The sequence below is a fragment of the Globicephala melas genome, chromosome 1, assembly GCF_963455315.2.
Source record: "Globicephala melas chromosome 1, mGloMel1.2, whole genome shotgun sequence".
Lineage (NCBI taxonomy): Eukaryota > Metazoa > Chordata > Mammalia > Artiodactyla > Delphinidae > Globicephala > Globicephala melas.
This window is the reverse complement of record NC_083314.1, coordinates 52,823,058-52,845,430: the sequence shown is the minus strand read 5'-3', so window position 1 is coordinate 52,845,430 and position 22,373 is coordinate 52,823,058. Positions and strand designations below refer to the sequence as shown.

The 22,373-nt window shown below is 44.3% G+C and overlaps 1 protein-coding gene across 4 annotated transcripts in view; it reads right to left on the bottom strand.

The window, feature by feature from the left end:
* The window catches only part of ASTN1 (astrotactin 1), a 328,202-nt gene that overhangs the window by 137,569 nt on the left and 168,260 nt on the right, over positions 1-22,373 (bottom strand). For all 4 annotated transcript variants that reach the window (XM_060295993.1, XM_030875395.2, XM_060296001.1 and 1 more), the window contains exon 8: positions 20,467-20,551. In XM_060295993.1, coding sequence (XP_060151976.1) covers positions 20,467-20,551 — 85 coding nt within the window. The remainder of the gene's footprint in view (positions 1-20,466; positions 20,552-22,373) is intronic.

The window sequence follows — 22,373 nt, the reverse complement described above, 5'->3', positions numbered from 1 at the left end:
AGTAGAGCAACTTTGTGGAGGCACATGGGCTTCAGAATCTGGCAGTGTTGGGTTCAAATCTGCTCCACTGCTTCCAAGCCATTTGACCTTGTAGTAATTTACTTGATTCTTCTGACCCTTAGTGTCCTCAGAGGTAAACTTGAGAAAATATTGCCAACCTTACTGGGGACCTTACTGTACGAAGTAAACAGAAGTTCCCAAACTTGCCCAACTCATAGCACCCAAAGTGACTCCCCTAAGTCCAAAGAAAGATCTACTAGTTTCATTTATTAGTGGTCAGGTCCAAACAACTTAATAAGTATTCACATCCTAACAACTTAGTAGTCATTTGAAAAAAACAATACCCATAAAATTGAAATACTTTGTGTGGTCTCTGTCGGATATCCCTGTGTTTCCCTTGACAACTTAAAATCTCTCACAGCTCCCCTGTAAGATCGCTGTGGTGCCCCAAATTCTTCAGGGTGTAGTTGGGGAATCAGGAAAGTTAAGTGTAAGTAAAGTTACAGTAAGTACAGAGTAGGGACTCAACAAATGGCAGCTACGCTGCTACCAATTGCAACATTCCTTTAGCATCTAAACTGGACCTAGGAACGTGTATTGAAGTTGATCTCATTCAGATTCATTGCTTCCTCATGTGTTAAATATAGGTCTGGAAGAGCTGGAAGAAAATGGGAGAAGTGAACTCTTGGGTTGAATACTGCATTTAAGAAAAAAACATACACCTTGAACATTGTGAAAGAGAGTTACAAAGATGACCTTGGAGAATGAGAATTCTACTTCCAAATTCATTAAGGACCCCAAGTTGGACCCAGTGGCTCCTGAAATGAAAAGTCTAGACGAGGATCAGAAATGATCCTTCTCAACTGTCTAGAATGAAATGGCAAAAGAAACTCGTGTCTCCCTTCTCTTTCCAGTGAGATTTGGCATCTCTTCTAAGATGATCTTGGTTGCAGTCCCTATCATCGGGTATTACTTTGGGGATGGATACGGGAGTAGACAGACACTCAGAAGGTCAAGAAAAATTCCTGTTACTCTCTCCTCTCAGAAAGTGATTACAGTGGAACTATCAACCATCTGGCACTATTTGTTCATTGATGCTGTCATTGATTTAATGTCTATTGAGCACTTACTGTGTGACTAAGAGGGCCTGGTGTCACAAACACAAAAAAGACAAGACAAAAAAGGTACAGCCTCTGTCCTTAAGGAGTTTCCCAGACCAGGGGTTATACTGAATTGAGCTCTTACTTGGCTATCTGCTGGTGCTGTTGAATCTCAAGGAAGAATCTTTTAAATCTACTATAGCAGAGATGAGGAGCAGAACAAAAGCAAGTGTTTTGGGAAGGCTTTTTGGAATAGAAATTGGAGGTAAATAGGGGCAGGATAGTATTTACCCTTAACCCTCCCATCCCCCCCAAATAAATCAAACTAAAAAAAAAAAAAACCATAAAAAAGCTAGTAACTCAGGGCTTCCCTGGTGGCTCAGTGGTTGAGAATCTGCCTGCCAATGCAGGGGACACGGGTTCGAGCCCTGGTCTGGGAAGATCCTACATGCCGCTGAGCAACTGGGCCCGTGAGCCACAACTACTGAGCCTGCGCGCTTGGAGCCTGTGCTCCGCAACAAGAGAGGCCGCGACAGTGAGAGGCTCGCGCACCGCGATGAAGAATGGCCCCCGCTTGCCACAACTAGAGAAAGCCCTCGCGCAGAAACAAAGACCCAACACAGCAAAAATAAATAAATTAATTAATAAACTCCTACCCACAACATCTTCTTAAAAAAAAAAAGAATTGTACAAGCCGTTTGTCAACATGGCTTTTTTTTTTTTTTTTCTTTTTTCTTTTTTTCAGTACCCGGGCCTTTCACTGCTGTGGCCTCTCCCGTTGCGGAGCACAGCCTCCGGACACGCAGGCTCAGCGGCCATGGCTCACAGGCCCAGCCGCTCCGCGGCATGTGGGATCTTCCCGGACCGGGGCACGAACCCATGTCCCCTGCATCGGCAGGTGGACTCTCAACTACTGCACCACCAGGGAAGCCCTGTCAACATGGCTTTTTAAAAAAAAAAAAAAAAAAGCTAGTAACTCTCCCAGGAACACTCTCCTCTTAGAAAAGCACCTGCTATAAAATCTGGCTACATCCATCTCACCAGCACACACCTAGGCCTAACCTAGGTCACTGGGGACCCCGTTAGCTTGACTTCTTTTCATGGTGCTAGTCATCATCCCACGTGTGTACTAATGCTCTGGTTATCAGTCAGACCATTTCAGGACTACTCTATTTTCCTCTCCTGGACCTAAGTCATTCGTCAGGATGCTTCCTTTTCATTCTTCTATTCATCTCGACTCATTCATTCATTCAACAGACTGTATTTATAGTCAGCCTCCAATTTTCCTATATTTAAATCTCTCGTATCCTGTGCTTCCTGCACATTACACATTGACCTATGCTGAACGTAAATGTTCATCATAATTCTGACAGAGAATCCTCACTTCCTCACTTGAGGCTGACCCCTGTCAGAGCCTCACCTGGGTGGTAACAAGTGTGAGTGTGCGTGCGTGTGTGTGTGTGTGTGTGAGGGCGGTGGAAGCATAGGTTCCATACATTCTAATATTGTAGATTTTGAAGTTAACATCCCTGTCCATGAAAACCAGCAGATTGGAAAGAACCAGCAGATAAATTCTTCTCCATTCCTGCCTATCCTCTACCCCCATGGACTGTTCAAAGGTATAGATTTCCATAACGCTTATCTATGCTACATCCTGTGTGTCCAAAAGCTGGCTTCTTCTAAAGCTTAGAAGTGGCCAGCTTACTAGAAGAGGCCAGCTTACTAGTGCACTATCTTGCATTTGTTTTTCTTCTCTCTCTGCCTCAATTATCTTTTCCCCTCCCTCTTGCTATCCTGGCATTGTGCCTTCCTATAAAACCTTAGCACATATGCTTTGTTTCTAGGGTGCTCAAGCTAGGATGGCCTACATTCTTCAATTTCTTCAACTGAAAACTGAGAGTATATAGTAATAGTACCTACTTCATAAAGTTGTGAGGATTAAATGAGTTAACACTAAGTGTTTTGAACAGTGCCTAGCATATAATAAGCCCTACATGATTGTTGACTATTAGTATTCATCTCTTTTTTCCAGGCACTTAACACAATCCCAGAGACATGGAAGGTCATTGGTAAATGTTTTTCAAATGAATAAATTATGGATGTACCCTACTTTAGTGGCACTGGGAAGATCGATGAGTTAACTCAGAAAGGAACACTATGCCAAATATTAAATATAAATAAGCCAATTTCTCTTTTGTTCCTGAAGAGACCTACACCAAGAAATACACTGAGAAAATCATGCAAAGGTTTGCAAAGAACTTGCATGTATAACTTCATATACAACCATTCACTTATTCATTCAACCAACATTTATTCAGAGCTTAATACTGAATGTGACAGGAAATGTTATAGGGTTACAAAGATGAATAAAACACAACCCTGAACTTGAGGAACTTACAAGCTAGGATACTAGGGGCCAAGGCAGATACATGAACAGATGATTAGGTTTATCAGATCATGATAATTATGGTGTGAAAACAATGGCAGAGATAATACCTGGGGATCACAGACGAGGGTCACTTTGTGAAGACTGGGTAGCGTCAGATAGATATCTCGGGGGGGCCCATCCGGATGCAGACTTAAATAGTAAGCAGGGAATAGGCAGGGAAGTTGGGAAGTTAGGAATTGAGGTAAGAAAAGCCATTCCAGGCACAGCACACCCCCTAAGCAAATACACAGACATGTGGTACAGCATGGTGCACACACAGGCTCTACAACAGATTCAATGTCATTGGAACCTAAAATTCTGGGCAGAGAATGGTTGGAGATGCTGAGCTGAAGGGGTTGGCGTGAATCAGGTCAGAAAGAGCCTGTAGGCCACCTTAGAAAGGCCCAGATTTATCCTGTAGGGCCATAGGTTTCGTGGGCAGGCTTAAGGCAGGGTGTAAAATGAACAGCTCATTCACATGGATCTTTTTGGTGACTGAAAAGGAAGGATGTGAGGCCAAGTCAGGGGGCAGGGAGGCTATCATGTGGTCCAGGTGAGAGATAAAGTGCTGGCCTGAAAGAGTAGGGGTGCAGGTGAGGCCGTGTGTGTGCGATGGGCCTTTGGACAAATGTTACAGTGGTGAACAGGAGAAGCTGGAGCCCACCAGGGGCATCCCGTGGTCCTCAGCAAGGCCCCCAGAGATCTGCACTCAGATGCTCCCCTTATGAATTCCTTCATGGAGCTCCACCAACTGACCTTCCAAACACGGAGCGGGTTATTCTGGTCACAGCCCTGGGACTTCAGTGCTGAAACCTCAGGCCCAGGTTCACGCAGAAATCTAAGATCTGGGTTTAAGTGAATGGCTCTGTTAAACATTATTTCATTCACAATCGTCACTGAACTTCCAAGGGATTAAGAGACTGAAAGTCAGAAATTAAGAGGCTGCCCAGGTAAGTGACAAGTGACAGGCAAGGCCAGGATACAAATCCAGGTTTCTGTAACCAAAGTCCAAGATCTCTCTCTCTCTCTCCCCCTCTCTCTCTCCATACGTCTGTCACACACACACACACACACACGCGCGCGCACGCGCGCACACACACACACACACAATTTTAACTTCACAGCAGATTCTTCACAGTCATTATCAAGTACATGCTAAGTGCCTAGAGCTTCAGAGCCACTTTTGTTACCTTCCCAACCCCCATCCCATAGGGCCTTAGATTATAGACTGGAACCTTAACCATGTCCTTCATTTCATATCCCTGGCCCTAGCAAGTTTAATTGTTAAATTGGTTAAAACTGAAAGAACAGGGAGAGGTTTTGTGATAGCATCACCAGCCCTCTCCCTGGGCTTCAGTTCAAAGGGATCGTGGTCCAGGGCCAGAGGAGAGAACAGCGGACTTAATGCACTTGTAGGCTCTTCTCTCTCTCCCTCTGCAATCCTCTGGTGAGCAAGGGCACACAGCAAGGGTTGCTGGGAAACGGAATCTTTGATGATGTGCTCTCCCTGCTGTGAAGACTAATGACTTCAAAGAGGGCATCCTGCCACGATAGGGGCTTGCGTGGAAAATCTGACTGCAGTGTAATTAGGCAAGAGGCTTGAGTTTAGGCTGCTGTGCTCAACCACACCCTCCTCTGCCCGGTGGAAAGCACAATTTGGGGAAGGGAGAGGCAAAGCTTTTGAAGAACAGGAGTGCGTCTTCACGATGCACTGATGCTAGCAGAGAGGAAGAGAAAAGTTCAAATCAAACCAAACAAAGAGACCCAGCCTGGCCAGTGGTCAAAATGGAAAGATTTTAAAAAATGGACGCAGGACTTCCCTCCTGAAAACCATTCCCCTGGCAGGTATTATGATACCTGCTGCTAGATTCTCTGACTCTCGGAGGAAGGGCTATCTGATCCCCTTGCCACCTGGCGTTACCAACACCCTCTACTCTTGCTTTCCATGGTTCTGTCGTTCATCTCTTACTACAACCCTATGAGGTAGGTACTATGATCACGCCTGGTTCACAGGGGAGGAAGCTGCGGTACAGAGGACTTAAGCAGTTTGACCAAGGGAAGTGGGTAGAGCCAGTAAGTGGTAGAGCCGGGATTGAGACTCAGGTGGTCTGCTTGTATAGTTTTAACAATTATGTTCTATGGGCTCAATTCCTAATGTATTTAAGCTCCTAGTGGGTTGGAGCTTATAGGACTATTGTGAGCCTGGAATAGGGTGTCCAGAACAAAGGAAGTCCTCAGTAGAAGTGATGTGTTGTGAGTGATCTCAAGGTCATCTCCTTCCTGCCTCCAAACAGTTAAGTCCCTTACATACGAACCTTCAAGTTGCAAACTTTCAAAGATGCGAACGTGCCCCTGTATGCCAGCTGCAATACTTTTCAAGGTATTGTACTGTAAGATTAAAAATGTTTTCTTTATTTTTGTGGGGTTTTTTTATGTATTATTTGTGTGAAAAGTATGATAAACCTATTACAGTACAGTACTATATACCCGACAGGGTCAGTTGGGTAACTTTGTTGGACTTTACAAATTATGAACATGCTCTCAGAATGGAACTCGTTTGTATGTAGGGGACTTACTGTATCTTCTTTATTAGTTCATTTCTCATAATGCTTGGAATCTCACGAACAGCAACTATTTAATTTTTATTGAGCACCTACTACATGCAAGACACTCTGTACCTGAGAATGAGACTCAAAATTAAGCCCTTGCGCTACAAGTCTTATTGTCTACAAGGAGTCAAGACAAGTCTAGGGATATAAACAAGGCCCCATGTGCCAGTGGCCACAAGAGAGAGTTACAGGCCTGAGGCAGCCCAAAGGATGAAGGGGTGGCTTCATATTGGAGAATAGGGAAAGCTTTATAAAGGAGCAGGTATTTGGGCTGCACCCGGGAGACTGGGAATGGGGAGGGGCATTGGAAGGAGAGAACTGCAGGGGAAGAGATGTCCTGAGCAAAAGTAGGGAGAAGATAAAGTAAAAGGTCAGTGTGATCAAGAGCAAGCAGTTGAGTCAGGCTGGAAACAAATGCTGGGAGCCTTGAGAGCTAGGAGGGACCTATCCTGAGAGGCTCTATGGTGGCCAGACTCATCCTGAGGGCCTGGACTGAGAATCAGACTTCCGGGTTCATCCCTTCTCCTCCCACTGCTACTGTGTTCTCTGAGCAAGTGATTGAATCCTCTGTGCCACTGCTTCCTCATCTGCACAGTGTGAGGAAAGGATGCTGTGAACACTCACAAAGCATCTACAGATGATGCCTTCACATAGAAAGCGATCAGTGAGACTCCCTATTACCATTTAAATGAGGTCACAGATATAAAGCACCTGGAAGAGAGCCTGACCCACGGAAGGAGCCCATGACGCACTGACCCCCTCCCCTTGCTCGGGTGGAGCACCCCAAGTACCTCTCTACATGTACTTCATTGACGCCTAAAGTGGCTCATTCCTCTGGGCTAAGCTCCACCTCTCCACAGGCTTTCGAAGAACAAATGCTTCTGGGACCTGGGAGGAAAAGCCCATTAAGTGGCTGACGGCGGAGAGAAGATGGTGACACTAGCTCAATCCCCCAAACTGGAGAACTGAGAACCTGGGGTGGAGGGTGATCCTGACCATCGTGCCTGCAGCCAGCTCAGCTGCCTGACTCACATTACTTCAGAGAAGGGAGTGGGGAGGATGGGGCAAGACACCAGAAAAGGGGGCATCTGCTGCCCACAAATCTGCTTGTTCATAGAGTAAATCCTTTCCTTGTCAGGCAGCACCCTGTGAACTATATGCACGGACGCCAGACAGACTGCCTAGGTTTGAATGCCAAGTATGGCACTTACTATGGTGCAAGCTTTGGCTAAGCTACCAAGCTTCTTGGTGCCTCAGTCTCCCCATCTGTAAAAAGGGAGAGCTTCAAAGAGCTGTGTTAAGATTAAAATATAGAAGCTCTTAGAAATGTGCCAGGCACAGTGTAAACTCTCAGTAAATATTAGCTCTTACTACGACCTTTACCTTCACTTATCAGGTAGGAAATTGTTGAGAGTCACATCGCTGGAACTCCTTGTGAGGCAAGACTCTTAATGAGATAAAACTGCATGGCCTGGAGGAATAGATGGTCCAAGAGCCACAAGTGTGGAAGCAAATTTCCAGCAGCTTCGGGCTCTTTAGAGAAAGAGGATGGATCAATCAAAAAAAAAAAAACAAGAATGCCAAAATGTCTAAGAGCTAGACTGGATTCACTAACAAGCGGGGTGTCCCAAGCTAGGCTCATGACCATTTTTGATGGCATCTCTAGGTCAGCATTTCAAAGGGCAGCACAGAAGTCATCTACCCTGATTTCAGAAAGGCATTCATTCCCTGACTTAGAAAATGTATTGAGCACCCATTCTGGGCCAGACACTTGACAAAATCTTTTACATGGATTAGATGGAAATATGAAGGTTGAATGATTATACAGCTGATGAATTTCTGTGTAATTGAACACATGTAACCAACAAGTTTCGAGTAAGGGGTCAAGGTCAACCTGCAAGAAAGTCTCTGATGGGAGCAGGGCTTGGTGGTGTTCTCTTTAACAATTTCATCAGTTACCTGAAGAAGGTCACTGAAGCTATGTTAATTAAATTCACAGATAACACGAAATAGCAGGGATAGCTAATACACGGGATAACATGAACGTGTAGCCAGACCATATATGGTGGTCCCAGTTGTTCACAGGCATCCATCCACCCCACACTCTGCAACAGATAAGCACATTTTTCTAATCCACACAAAGGCACCATATAAGCTAGCAGTCCTGAGCATAGAAGAAAGAAATCAACATATTCTTTATTGTTCCAAAGGACAGAGCTGACCACACGGATCGAAGTTACAGGAAAACATATTTTGGCTCAGCCTGAAGGATAGCTGTCTAAGAATCTGCATTACAACAACGGTATGAGCTGCCTTTTCCAAGAACATAGCCTTCTTCACTGATAGCATTCAGGTGGCCATCTGCTAGAAAGGCTGTAGGAGGGATTCCTATACCAGGTGGCAGGTGAGATGATATGACCTTGAGGTGGGCTCCCAGCTCTGAGTGTATAGAACTGTGAGCGATTCAGCTGATATTCTTACTCCTACTTCCTGAAATTACGGAGGTGAGTCACCACTCTCATAAGAGAGTCTAAAGATACAGTTAGTTTCAGAAAGCAGAAGTCTGTGGATGTCTTGCCCAAAGATGACCACATGCCTTTATTTATCTTACAAATATTTACTGAGTACCTACTATGTGCCAAGCAGTGTGTTAGGGTCTGACAATGCAATGATAGATAAGAGACATTGTTTATGCCTTCGTGGAATTTATATTCTAGAGGTGGATTCCTCTAAACCCAACTTGCCGAACTGATGTTAAGATCTCATCATTTGCAGGCAGTTCATAGAACATCAATGAGGCTATGACCAATGCAAAACATCATCAATGGGATACTTGATGCCATCACTTATTTAAGTGCTTACATATTTTATGTAACATTATTGAGTGCAACATTCTTATTTTTACTGAAAAGGAAATTGAGCCTCAAAAGTTATGAAGCTAGCCAAAAATTGAGTGCTTTTAGTAGAAGGAATGAGATTTGAGCTCAAGCCTGTCCGTCTGCAACTCTGTGCTCTTCCCATTGTGCTATGCTGCCTCCCATACAGATAAAAAATATGAGCAGGTGAACATAAACTCTCTAGGAAGTGAGGTATCCCCAGCCTCCTGGTTAAGATGAGATCGTTTGACCAAGGCTATTCAGTGAAGTCTGGTTGACAGTATTTAAGACTATACCTGGAAAGAAGAACCTCTGAACATATCCCAGACTACCTTCTTTCCAGGCCAAGTAGTCTGAATAAAATGGATGGCCCCATCCTTCAAACGTGAAGATCTCACTCCTGACCCATCGGGCAAAGGCTCTGGAATCTCTGCCAATACCAAGGACTTGCCTAGGTGTTTTAGTCTCCCACATTTGTGCCAGTACATGGGCAAATGCAATGCCTGCATAGGGTCCACGGTGAAGAGCGTGCCATGGCCTCTGCTACAATGGGCCACCTTGATTTGAATCCACAGTTGTGGTTTTACACTGGCCAGAGCACAGAGCTACTCAGTAACAGGTGTCTGGTCCCAACAGTTACCAGCCTAGAGCGTTTACTGTGTTTAGGCCTCCAGCTAGGTCCCTCTAGTGACACGTCACTTTCCCTAGGACTCTACATCATTCTGGAAGAGATACTTAACTACAGACTACATACTTGTCATTGTTTTAATCAAGGCATCGACTCAAGGATCCCCTGTCCCCAGAGCCTCAAGGCCGAATGGTAGCCTCTCCCCTGCTTTCATTTTGAGACTCTCAGAACAGTAGCCCTTGAGGGGTTTGGCAACAGAAAGTTCTCCTTAGGGACCGAGATTCTCTTTTCTTGCCAATGAGACTTTCAATATTGCTGCAATATTCAACAGGTCACCAGTAAAATGGGGAAAACAATAGTTTCTACTCATAGTGTTGAAATGAGAAATAAATTTGTTGGTACATGAAAAGAACTTAGAGGGCTGGCTGATGCACCCCAAGAACTATATGTGTCAGCTATTATTATTACTATATTAGTATCACGACTATTACTACTGCCCCTGAAGGGTAGAGTGTGGGGAGTGTTATAATACCAGGCAGGCAAAGTACTAAGGCTCACTGGCTTTGATGTTAATTTAACTCCAGGTAGGCTTCTCTCAGTGTGGAATATGTTCCCATTTGTGACCATCCCACCACGGTGAGCACTCGCTCCATTTAAAGTCATCCGTCTCATGTGGAAGGAATATAACAAGGCCTAAACAGACTCACGGATGTACAGAACAAACTAGTTACCAGCTGGGAGAGGGAAGCGGGTAGGAGCAAGACAGGGGTAGGGGACTAAGAGGTACAAACTACTATACAGACAGGGATGTATGGCAATGTTTTCTAATAACCCTGAATGGAGTGTAATCTATAAAAATATTGAACCACTATGTTGTGCACCTGAAACTAATATGATATTGTGAATCAACTATACTCCAATAAAAAAATAAATACAGACATAAATAAAGTCATACTGCTCATTTGGTTATAAGCAAGGGAGTCTCTGCTTGTACGTCAGGATTGGAGGAAGTCCGTGCCGGGCACTGTGGTCTGGGCAGCCACACGGAAATCCTCCACCTCCGGGGCTAATTGGGCTAGTGCAGCACTGGGGCATTGAACAGCTGTCCACGGCCTCCCTTCACAGTCCTACACAACAGAAATCTGGGGACTCTCCTCCATCCAAAGATCTTAGATCCAAAAGCCAACCTCAGCTGGAAAGCCTGGTTTCCAGGCTATCTCTCCTTAAGCCAACCATGCTACTCTCAGTGTGGAAAACCGTGTGGAAAGGTTAATAAACTTGATGGGAAGAAGAGTACCAGGGAAGGAAAAGATTATTCCAATTGTTGAGTAGCGTCATGGTCTAATGAAAAGAGCCTAGATGTTGGCATCAGGCAATTCTGTTCACCACTGTGACCCTGGTCACCATACTGCTGAGCCTCACATAATAATAGGCACCTTTCTCATTACATATACATACATATATATACGTATGTGTATATATGAATATATATATTTTAAAAAGCAAGAGATATAACAATATAGTGTGATTTTTGTTAAAAAAAAGATTATCCCTAAACAAACAAAAGAGTTCAGAATGAGTTCCCTCCAGGGGATGCCACTTCAGGTGGCTTGGATTGTCTTTTCTTTACTGCTCTGTGGGTGACTTTCTTTTCTTTTTCTTTTTTTTTTTTTTTTTTGATTTTCTACGAATTATATGCATTCCTTTTATTAAAAAAAAAAGATAAAATAAAAACCAAGACATGCAGTGACAAAATGTTTGCTCTCCAATTCCTGAGATTATATAAAGTTGAAACTTAGGAAAAAATAATTGTAGTGTGAATGTTCGAAGCAGAATTCAAAGTTCTTATCTGGGAAGAATAAAGCTTAAGATGACTTTCACTGAAATTGTTTTCACAGAAACTGCAGGTGGAATAAACACTACTAACTGCTCACCTCTTAACCAGTTTGGAGGCTTTTTATCAAGATTAGTGATGATATTAAAACAACAACAACAACAACACTGAGCCCAGCATTATACGCTTAATAAATGGCAGTAATTAATCAGCATTATCTGAGGACTGCTCAAAATCTTCAGTGACATTGAAGTCGTACTGCATTAAATATTGTGCTGAATTCGAGGGTCACTTCTTGGTGTTCATCCAGCCCTTTGTTATACAAAAACTTACAGAGATGTTTACATTAGAGGAATCTGACCTGAACGCTAGACCCTGAGCCACTTTCTTCTTTCCTCCAAAACCAGGTTTTCAAATGAGGCTTTTCAGATAGATATTAAGAATAACTTCCCCAGAGAAAACGTTTTGAGAAAAATAATATACAACGAAGACACTTTTAAAGCTTCCTTCTGAAATTTCCCCCAAATTTTGTGGTTACAAAAGTAATGAATGCTCATTGTTAAATAACGAAAGAGAACAAAAATGCATTAAAAACTAAGGGGGGCAGTGGAAAGCAAAACTTTTGATGCATAGAAAAAGAAACTGGGAAGCAATATGACAGAATGGTAATGGCAGTTTTCTCTGAGCATGGGGTAATGAGTGGATTTTTTTCTATTTACTTTAAAGAAAAAAAAAAAGATAAAAGCCAAGATGCCCAAAGCCAGGGAAGATGACAGCACTCTCAACCCTAGTATTCTTAGACTGAAACCCAAAGAAGCTGCAGGTCCAGGGAGCATTCCTAGTGGACAACATCCATGCATTCAGTAGAATATATAAATTCAGGACACTCTCTGGAAAGCCTGGGCCAAACATAAAACATTCATTTCTATAAAATTGAAACAATTTATCTTCCATTCTCGAGCAGATGGGAGGGTAAATCGAGGTTGATTTTTTCACCCTGGTGGTCATACTGGAGGAAATATGAGTGTTCCTGCCTCCGGTACTGTTTAAAATGAGTCTCTTGGTACCGTGACTGGACTAGTCAGAGAGAACACCGTGGATGTTTCACTCTCCTCCAGGGGGTGGGTAGTACTGTAGGGGGACTGCAGACACTTGTCGTGTGGGGAAGGGTGGGACGAAGCTGAGTCCCCTCGGTGCCCTGGGGAGGAGGATGCAGAGAAGCAGGTGGGGAATGCCCACCTCTCATCCACAGCTGATGACTTCCAGAATGTCACACGCTTATCACACTGGCTCTCTCTGAAATCAGTATTTACCCAACTGATTTATCTCCAATACCCACCTGTCACTATAAAGCTTGGCCACCAGCTATGTGACCTTGAGCAAGTTTCTTCACCTCTCTGGCCCTCTATTTCCCCAACAGTAAAACACAAGAATCCTTTAGGATGCACTCAGCCACTAGTCTACAAACCCATCCTTTTCATCAGAGGGGATGGTGCACTGGTGCACCCCCACAGGATGCCTTCCTGGTGGGGATGTGGGGACTCCACACCTTGCTTAGGAAGGGCCTCTTAAGTCTGGCTGGGCTGCAGAAGCATTTGGGGGGAGCTTTCCATCTGTACAAAGACTGGGCCCTCTCCCAGACCCATGAAATTAATATATCTCTTGGGGTAGCAATCGGAAATCAGTATTAGCTCCCCAGATGATTCTTAAGTATTTGCTCCACGAACTGGCATCAGGGAGTCAATTATTAGGCGTATTTTGCTCTCTTATCATCTTGAGTAACCAAGGTTACAGTTGCCTCTAAAAGGGGAGCAAAGGGCATCATCTAAAACAACCCCGGCCAGGGGCAGCTCTAGCTCCTCAACTGCATTTGTGCAAATGAGAAAAAGGCGCGCATCAGGACAAATGCCCCCTGCGTCTCAGAGTTTGCTTTCCTGGGCCTGCAGGGGCGAGGTTTCACCCCTCAGCTGCTCTTTGTGCTAGATGTCTACCTGCAATGTACAAAGCATATGGCTGTACTCAGCTGACTGACCACACGCCTTTTGTGAAAATGGGTCAAATTAAACATGTTTCCACTTGAGAAAAATCCCTAAGAATGAGGTGCAGGGTCCCCCAAGACAACTGAGGGGACTTGACCCCGTTAAGCCCGTCTGAGGAGGTCCTGGTAGGTGGAGATCCACTTTCAACCACTCAGTTCCTGCCTGCTCACCCAGAGGGGGTCAGTTCTCCTTCTTTCTACAGGGCAATATTGCAGCTAGAATCAGGTTACAGCAGAGTTTCTAGCGAGAGAAGGAACTAGGAACTTTAGGTTTAATACTAAGAGCTAAGATGACCTGTTTGACACTGAAATAGGTGGGAGAAAGGACAGCCACATTTCCACTGACTCCTGGGGGAAGTGGATCAGATGGAAGCAAAGGAAAAGGGAGGGAAGAAAAGAAGAATGAGAAATAAAGGGCCAAATAAAACCACTGGAAACCCTTCCTATGAATAAGTGAATAAGTGAGAGGTAATTAGAGTCACACACGCACGCACACAATTAGAAAGAGTCACACACGCATGCACACGCACACACACACACAAAGAGAAAAAAGGACAATAAAAAGAGAGCTAATGGGAGGATAATCCCGTTTGTGCTTGGCAAGGCAATGACAGGAGCTGGGCACAGACAACGAGGTTGGGGCTGGAGGGAAGGGGAGGAGGGCGCCCAGAGATAAAAGAGCAGCAGCAGGCTGGCCTGCAAATCTTGTCTGAGGGGTTGGAGGAAGGTGAACAGGGCATCACTGATACAGAGACAGGCATGGGGGTGGGGAAATAAAAGCCAGACGATGAGCTAGAAACGGACAAATGAAAGTCAGGAAATGTCAAATGTCACGCAGGACTGTCTGACTCCATCTGAGCCACTTCTGACGAGACACTGGGAAGGTCAAAGAAGGCCAGACACTGCCCAAGACCTGGGCTGGGAATCAGAGCTACCCCCTAGCATTCTAGTCACTGCCATACAATGGTTCAGCATTTGCACTGTGATGGTCAGACAGCTGAGAGACTGTTCTGGCTCAGCTTTAGGTGGCCAGAAGGTGAGAATGGGTTTTAGATCCTTTGGAATCATCAGTGCAGGTTGGTCTCTGCTAACACCTAGAACTCAGAGGCAAAGGCATCCTCTCTAGTGGGCTGTGGTCATTTTTCTGTGAGTGGTCTCTATGGAAATGTTTAGGATGGCATCATTCAGACAGATCCTAATAAAATTACCTTCTGTCAAGGACGCTTTGGAGCAAGACCGAGGGGCTGAGGCCAACCATGACAAACATGGTCCCCATTCTTGGCTTGAAAAGGAAACTGGATTCTATGGTGTGGGGCGTTTGTTCCTTATACAGATTTAGAATCCCTAAGCAGGGATCCCTGGGAGGGTGAGTAGCAGGGATGAGCTGTAGAAAGAGAAAGCACAGTACAAACCTGGGACAATGGAAAGGCCATATTAAGGTGGCACGGGCTACGTACGAGTGAGTGTGTGTGTGCGTGCATGCGCAGGCACAAGCACACACATGTACTAGTCTGGGGGGGATGTCATGGTAAGTAGGTAAGTATGTTGCCTCCTGAGCAGGCAGTGAAACAAGTGCTCTGATGAGCAGGATTATTCCTGACAACAGCTTCTAAAACCTTGGAAGAACACCTGTTCATTTCCACAGCTGGTCTTTTCCCATCTCATAAATTATCACTCTATCACCATTCTTCAGCACTGAAATCTAGTAATATGTTCTCTAGTGGGGAATCTCCTTGGTATTGCCCTCTGTATCTGAGATGCCAGAATAAGAAATCAGTCTATTATTTACCGGGAATCTTCAAATGCATGAATTTAATCTGACTGTGGTGTTCTGAAAAATGTATCTAGAGGCCACTGGGTATACTCTTAATTTAACAAAAAACATTATTAGAGCCTTTCTTAATAATCTCCAAAGTAGCTAAATAAACTTGTTTTTTCTCTTCTAATATTTTCATGTAAATCATCTCTCTTGCCTCCTCCACCCTCATTTATTGGTTTCATTTCTTATCTGTGAAATTTTTTAATTTGTCCTTGTTGTCCTAGCAGACAAATATCACATAGAGACACTAACAGTCCCTGGCTGTGTCTATGAAGCCACAGGGTTGGGAGGCTGAGCAGCTGTGGATTCACACAGGTTAGACAGAGATGTGGTGAAGCCCTGCACTAGGGCGGGATCCTGCCATCCCGGGTCCTCTGCTGGGCACCTGGGTCACCAAGGGTGCTGGGGCAGGCAATGATTGATTTTGTTGCCAACCTCAAAGACCAAGGATGTAACCTCAAGCATCCTATGTTCTTTTAATAACTCATTAGAAGTCTGTCATCCATGACTTTGTTTAAATCTTTTTGAAGCTATTTTTACTTTTAGTGAATCAGAGCCTCTTTTGTAATGAGTTCAGTGATTTTACAACCTGCCACCCTGAATCCTGTCACCTGGGTAAACTACAGTGGCTGGCTTTATCACCAAGATTCACACACGAATTTCTCAACTAGCCTCACTTCTCCTTGGGCATTTCTGGCAAAACCAGAGTCACCAAAAATGGCTGCAACCCCCTCGATTCACATGTCTTGTACCTATGGTCCCCAATTTTCTGTCACTCTTTGCTGTCTGGTCTTCAAAACTTTTATCTGCAGGATAATTTTAAGGCTGCTTTATTCGCAGGATCCAGATAAATAAAACCTTAGTCTTGAGAGGGGTTTTTTTGTGCGTTTGTGTTGGTTTTTGTTTTCTTTTTAGGATCGTTTTAATTTCTTTTGAAGGGTCCAGAAAAATAATGTGTAGTGACGGAACAGCCCTCCACATATACAGACACCTCCTGCTGACAATTCTAGGGGTGTACACGTGGAGCTTTAAGGTTCAAAGCCTTAGTAAGCAAGAGCTCTTTAAGATCTAGTCTCTACCCACCTTATCAGCCTCTTCTCCTGTCTCTATAAACTGCACCTGTGGGCTTCCCTGGTGGCACGGCGGTTGAGAGTCCGCCTGCTGATGCAGAGGACACGGGTTCGTGCCCCGGTCCGGGAGGATCCCACATGCCGTGGAGCGGCTAGGCCCGTGAGCCATGGTCGCTGAGCCTGCACGTCCGGAGCCTGTGTTCCGCAATGGGAGAGGCCACAACAGTGAGAGGCCCGCGCACCACAAAAACAAAAAACAAAAAAAAAACTGCATCCGTGAGCTACACTGAGTTATTTGTTTGCCATTCCTGGAAAAACCATGCTTCTTAAGCCTCCATGCTTTGGCATATGCTGTTCTTTCTGCCTAGAATTACCTTCGTGACCTGTTAAATAGAACAGTTCAAGATCTAACTTCCTCATGAAATCCTATTCCAGATCCTTAGATGTCACATGAGTCAAACTGTAATCCCACTGAACTTTGCTCAAACCTTTATTTTAATAGGTTTTAGAATTCATTGTAATTTTCTTGTTAGGTGCCCATCTATCTATTCTAGACTATTAGTTCTTCCAGAGCAGAGATAACATCTTCTTCTTATAATTAGCAACCTACTTTATCCTGGGCCACGATGGGTAATACAGTGAATATCTGCTGAAAACATGAATGAGTGAGAGAGTAGATGAAGGAGTAGGGTGGGGAGAGGATTTCTATAAATAAACCAGCTCACTCATGTACACATACACACACACACATCACACACACACGCACACATACAGGTCCAGGTAAACTGAAGCACAAAGCAGAGTCTGGATAAAGCTGCAGGTATAACTCCTCTGTCTCCCAGAATCATCCATTTGTAATTTTTTGTATTAATGTCCTTGACCAATTTTCTTCCTTGTCTGAAAGTCACGACTGCTTGTTGATACTTCTGTCCTGGCACATTAACCTAGATTTTCACAAGGGAATTCACTTTAACTTTCACTGGCCTAGGATTGTGTTGCTCGACTTCAAAAGCATGTTCAGCTACTTTAATGTATGCAATATAGAATACTAAGTGACAAACATAAACACCCACACAAGCTGTTCACCTCTCCCTCCCGGACCATTAAATAAAACATTCAGGAAGATCAGGCCTGCCACTGATTTTTCCATAATACCCCAGTACGTGTCATTAGTTAGCAATCTGTACTTTTCAAGTGACAGTCTTCACGTTCAAATCAATTTTCATTAATTTTGTAAGAATCATTTAAAGAAACGTGGCATCCGATCCCTGATTTAAATCAAGATGTATGAATGTTCTACTTTTCATTTATCTTGTCATTTTATGAGGAAGATGCAGTCCTTTGTCTGGCACTTTTTTATATACATGTAAACATGCTGCTTATCACTCCTGGTTCCATTATTCTCATGACAGTCACTTTTTTTCCCCTCCTAACAGTTGCTCCATTATTTTATTAGTGTCCAAAATGAGACCTTATAGACAGTGATGATCAGAGAATAATGGAAATTAGAGATGGAAATGATAGATTAGGTCTCCTTGTCTGTTTCCTGGGGCTAATGTTCCTGTCAGTCTCTAACTCAGGGCTCTAGCCTGTCTTATTTTAAATGACACCAACGTGGGGCCTCCACCATTTCCCTGGAGGCTCTTGTCTACATCCAAGACTGTCTCTACACACAGCCAGAGGGAATGATGAAGCCTTGTGCAACTACCCAGTGAAGTCAGGCCCATCGTCACATGATCTGTCTACAAGGCAAGGGATGTGGAGGCTTGAGCGATTAGCCACCAAATCCAATCACTGCAGAGAGCCAGCCTGGATCATTCAGGGCACAAAAGTGAAATGATTTTTTGTCATTGTTTACTTCAGCATCAGGTATGCAGGCTAAGAGACAGAGAGCTGGTTATCCATCACCTTTTCCAATATTTTACTCAATATGAATCACAGTCAACTGAGATTTTCGGCCAGCACGTAAGCTAAAATCTTGGCTCCTTGGCAACTATGCAAACATGTCAGAGGGCAGAGCGTAAGGGGACTGAACTGACTTTACATAACCATAGCAAATGGCACTCTTTATTCAAACTCCACTTGGCATCTATAAGCCAAGTTCTCTGCCCTTCCCACCAATCTTTCAACAACCGGCCACCTCATATGCATTTACCCTTCTCCAAACATCTTCCTCTACACTTTGTGGACTGCCTCCCTGATAAGATCACAAATTCAGTGGAACAACGGAGCCATCCTTCATTTTCACTAACAGAAAAATTTCATGGCGTTTTGACTTCCCCCAAGTTTTCTGACCTGTGACTCAGATTTCCTTTCCTTAACTTCATTCTCTCTTGTCCTTATCCCTCAACTTCAACCTGTTCCAGCACATCTGCCCTCTTCGAACATCTACAGGCATCTATCATTCCATGACCTAGTTATCAGCTGGTCAAGTTCTCTGAGTGGGGTTCCTCTTCCCCTTCATCATAAATCACTCCTTTGGGCTCTTCAATCATTTTTATTGCTCTTCTCCAAACTCTCACCCATTTTTCTCCATATTTATTGCTTTGAGAGTCCAGAACCACATTCAGTATTCTAGGCTTGGGCTCCTCCGAATCATAGAGAGGAGGTTGAGCATCGAACTCAGGGCTAGGAGTCCTCCTTGGTGCCGTGGGAAGGGACGGTGATTTCTTTTCTCCACCTTGCCAGGCTACAAACACATTTCCACTCTGCAGTCTAAGCAATCACTCCGAGATGGCTTTTTTTTTTTTTTTTTTTTTCGGTACGCGGGCCACTCACTGTTGTGGCCTCTCCCATTGCGGAGCGCAGGCTCAGCGGCCATGGCTCACGGGCCCAGCCGCTCCACGGCATGTGGGATCTTCCCAGACCGGGGCACGAACCCATGTCCCCTGCATCGGCAGGCAGACTCTCAACCACTGCACCACCAGGGAAGCCCCAAGGTGGCTTTTGCCTTGATTTCTTTCTAGTTTCCCCTGTCCCATTGATTGCTATTATTAGTTAGCGTTCATTGATCCCTGTCTTCTCACACCCTCCTCCACAACCCAGCCAAGGCAGAAAGTAATCTCTCAGCACCCAAAACAAAGTAGGAAGTTGCTTTTAAAAGGCACTAGAAGGGCTTCCCTGGTGGTGCAGTGGTTGAGAGTCCGCCTGCCGATGCAGGGGACGCGGGTTCGTGTCCCGGTCTGGAAAGATCCCACATGCCGCAGAGCGGCTGGGCCTGTGAGCCATGGCCACTGAGCCTGCGCGTCCGGAGCCTGTGCTCCGCAATGGGAGAGGCCACAACAGTGAGAGGCCCGCGTACCGCAAAAAAAAAAAAAAAAAGGCAATAGAAGATGGATAGTGGTGATGGTGGCACAACAATGTGAATGTGCTTAATGCCACTGAACTGTACACCTAAGAATGGTGAAAATGATCATTTTTATCTTATGCATATTTTTTCACCATGAAAAAAATTCAAGAAAAGTAAAATGAATAAAATATAAAGCAATAGACAAGGTAACTATTTTATCCCAGTTGTCTGTGCTTGGGGAAAAGCAAAGATCTTACAAGAAATGGTAATTGGAGATCAGGTGAAAATCCTTTGACTCAATGCCAAGCACTCCCTGAGTCGTTGCATTTCACCCTCTGACAGTACTGGTGAAAACAAGTTTCCACTCATATCAGTCTTGCAAAGCTCGTTGAGCTCTGGGAGAGCTACACTGGAGTGTGTGCGACTTCACGTGTCTCCAACAAAATCATCAGCTAAGTTCTATCTGTGGAATCCTCGTGGCTGATGGCGGTCTGAAAAGGAAGAGAGGGACAGCTTGATTCCCAGACCCCAGCTGGAGGCTTGGGGCTGCGAGTCAGAGGCATCACCTCTGAACTCGTAAATGGAGAGGAAGATGAGATGGACACCACTGGGATGGTGTAAACATGGAAACACACAGTGACACGTTCATCCGTTTGCTGTTCAGAATAGAACCACCCTTTAGCTCTGTCCCTCTCCACACAATTGCTCCACGTCACGTCTGCGTGAGGGAGCGGTGACGTCCGGGAACTGGCTAACTCGCCGTCCCCTCACTTACCCTTGGTTGGTTCCCCATTCATTCCGAATGCAAAGATGCTTGTGCACTGGATCCTTCATGTAACCCTCGTAGCAGAGGCATTCCCCTTAGAAGCAGGGTGAGGAAGAAGAAAAAGAAACAAGAAGAAATTGATTAACATGTCTGTGTTGGAGAAAATTAATATGAAATGATCACATCAAACTAACACTGGCACGGATGAGACCATAAATCCTATTATGCCATACATGCCCATCTCCACTGCCCACATGAAGGAACACACCACCAATCTCCCCATTGTCACTACGTGATAACTTTCACTAGTTGAGGACACTAACGTTTACAAAGCACCTATTACATGTGCTCTGCAGACACAAAGTCCAAGAACTCCTTGAGCAAAGGGACTCCTTCATTGTTATTTTCTCAGTGGCCAGTATACTGCAAGACACATATTAGATGATCAACACATGCTTGAAGACCACATAAGTGAGTTATTTCATCAAATGTTTCTAAGAAATTTGAAAAGTACATATGATTAGCCATGCTATCCTGATGAGGGAAATCGAGGCTCAGAAGAATTAAGGGATCTAGAGGCAGATTTAAATGGCAGAGTTAATATTTGAACCTATGTCTGTCTGACTCCAGACCTTTTTTCCCCAACCAGGCCATGCTGCTAGCCCAAGAACAACCGCTGTATTTAGAGGAGGCCACTTATACCTATCACAGTTTTATAAGAACTCTGGGTTTTTATTTTTAAGTGAAAATGGCTCATTACCTTGGTGCTGATAAACAGAAGAATCATCTATGTTTGTTTAGGCTATCACTATGTTTCATTATCATTACTTACTTCAACAGTGTACCAAGAGGTCCACGACCCCTCTGGAGTCGTATGTGAAACTACGTATGTGTATGTGCATCTTTCCTCAGCAGGCCTCCATAACATTCATCAGATTTATAAGCAAATCCAAGACCCCCAAAAGATTAAGCAGCATTGCTCTACTTAGTCTGACTTTGAAAAAAATTGTAACTGCTTCCTTATATTAATAATTCCTTAGGCGATGCTACATATCCCTAAGCTGCTGAAACCAGTTCCACTGAAGCACCGGTACTGTCTTTTTCACTGGCTGGTTATTTAATTTACAGGTAGTTAAAGAACAGAGTATGACTTCCTAAAATTTGGAAGTTACAAAGGTGCCAGACCCTAGGGAGACAAAGGATAAGGTTTCTTTATCTTCCTGGGAAGAAACACTCAAAAAGGATATAGATGGAATAATAGCTTTGAGAGCTATTTTCTCTTTTCAAAGATAAAAAACAGTAAAAATGAAGTGAAGGGGCCTCACAGTTATGGGGGCAAGGACTGGGTAGGCTCTGAGCAAGAAGTTTTTGTTAGGATCCGTTCTTGTGCATCCGTTCTTGTTGAGACTGACCTATAAGCTACTGTCCATCAGGGTCTCACTAACAGATAACACTCGTCTTCCTCTCCAACACCTGCTCAGTCAAGGTGCTGAGAAGTGGAGTAGAAATGAGTAACTTAGTTTGTGAGGGATCCACAGGGAGTGTTAGATCAGTATTTTGCCTCCTGGATGACAAACTCAAGCTTCCTTGCAGGCTAGATTCACAATAGGGTGAAACTTATTGGCTTCAGTGGTGCTGAGCTGTATCTAGGAGCGGTCTGGGAGCTGGGAGTCGAACATAGGAAAACACAGCGGAAAATTCGGTAGCTGATGATAAGGCTTTCAGGTGAAGGCTGTTTCTCTGATAGAAGGAAAGATAACGAGGGCAAGGACCAGAGGAGGGCAAAAGAAGCGAAGTACCAGGAGCCAGGCTTCATACCGTATCAATTCCAAAGAAAGCATGGACTCTAGGCTATAAGCTGCACAAGAGCAGGAACAAGCTAGTTTTTCCTATATTTGAGGAGACCGTTTATAAAT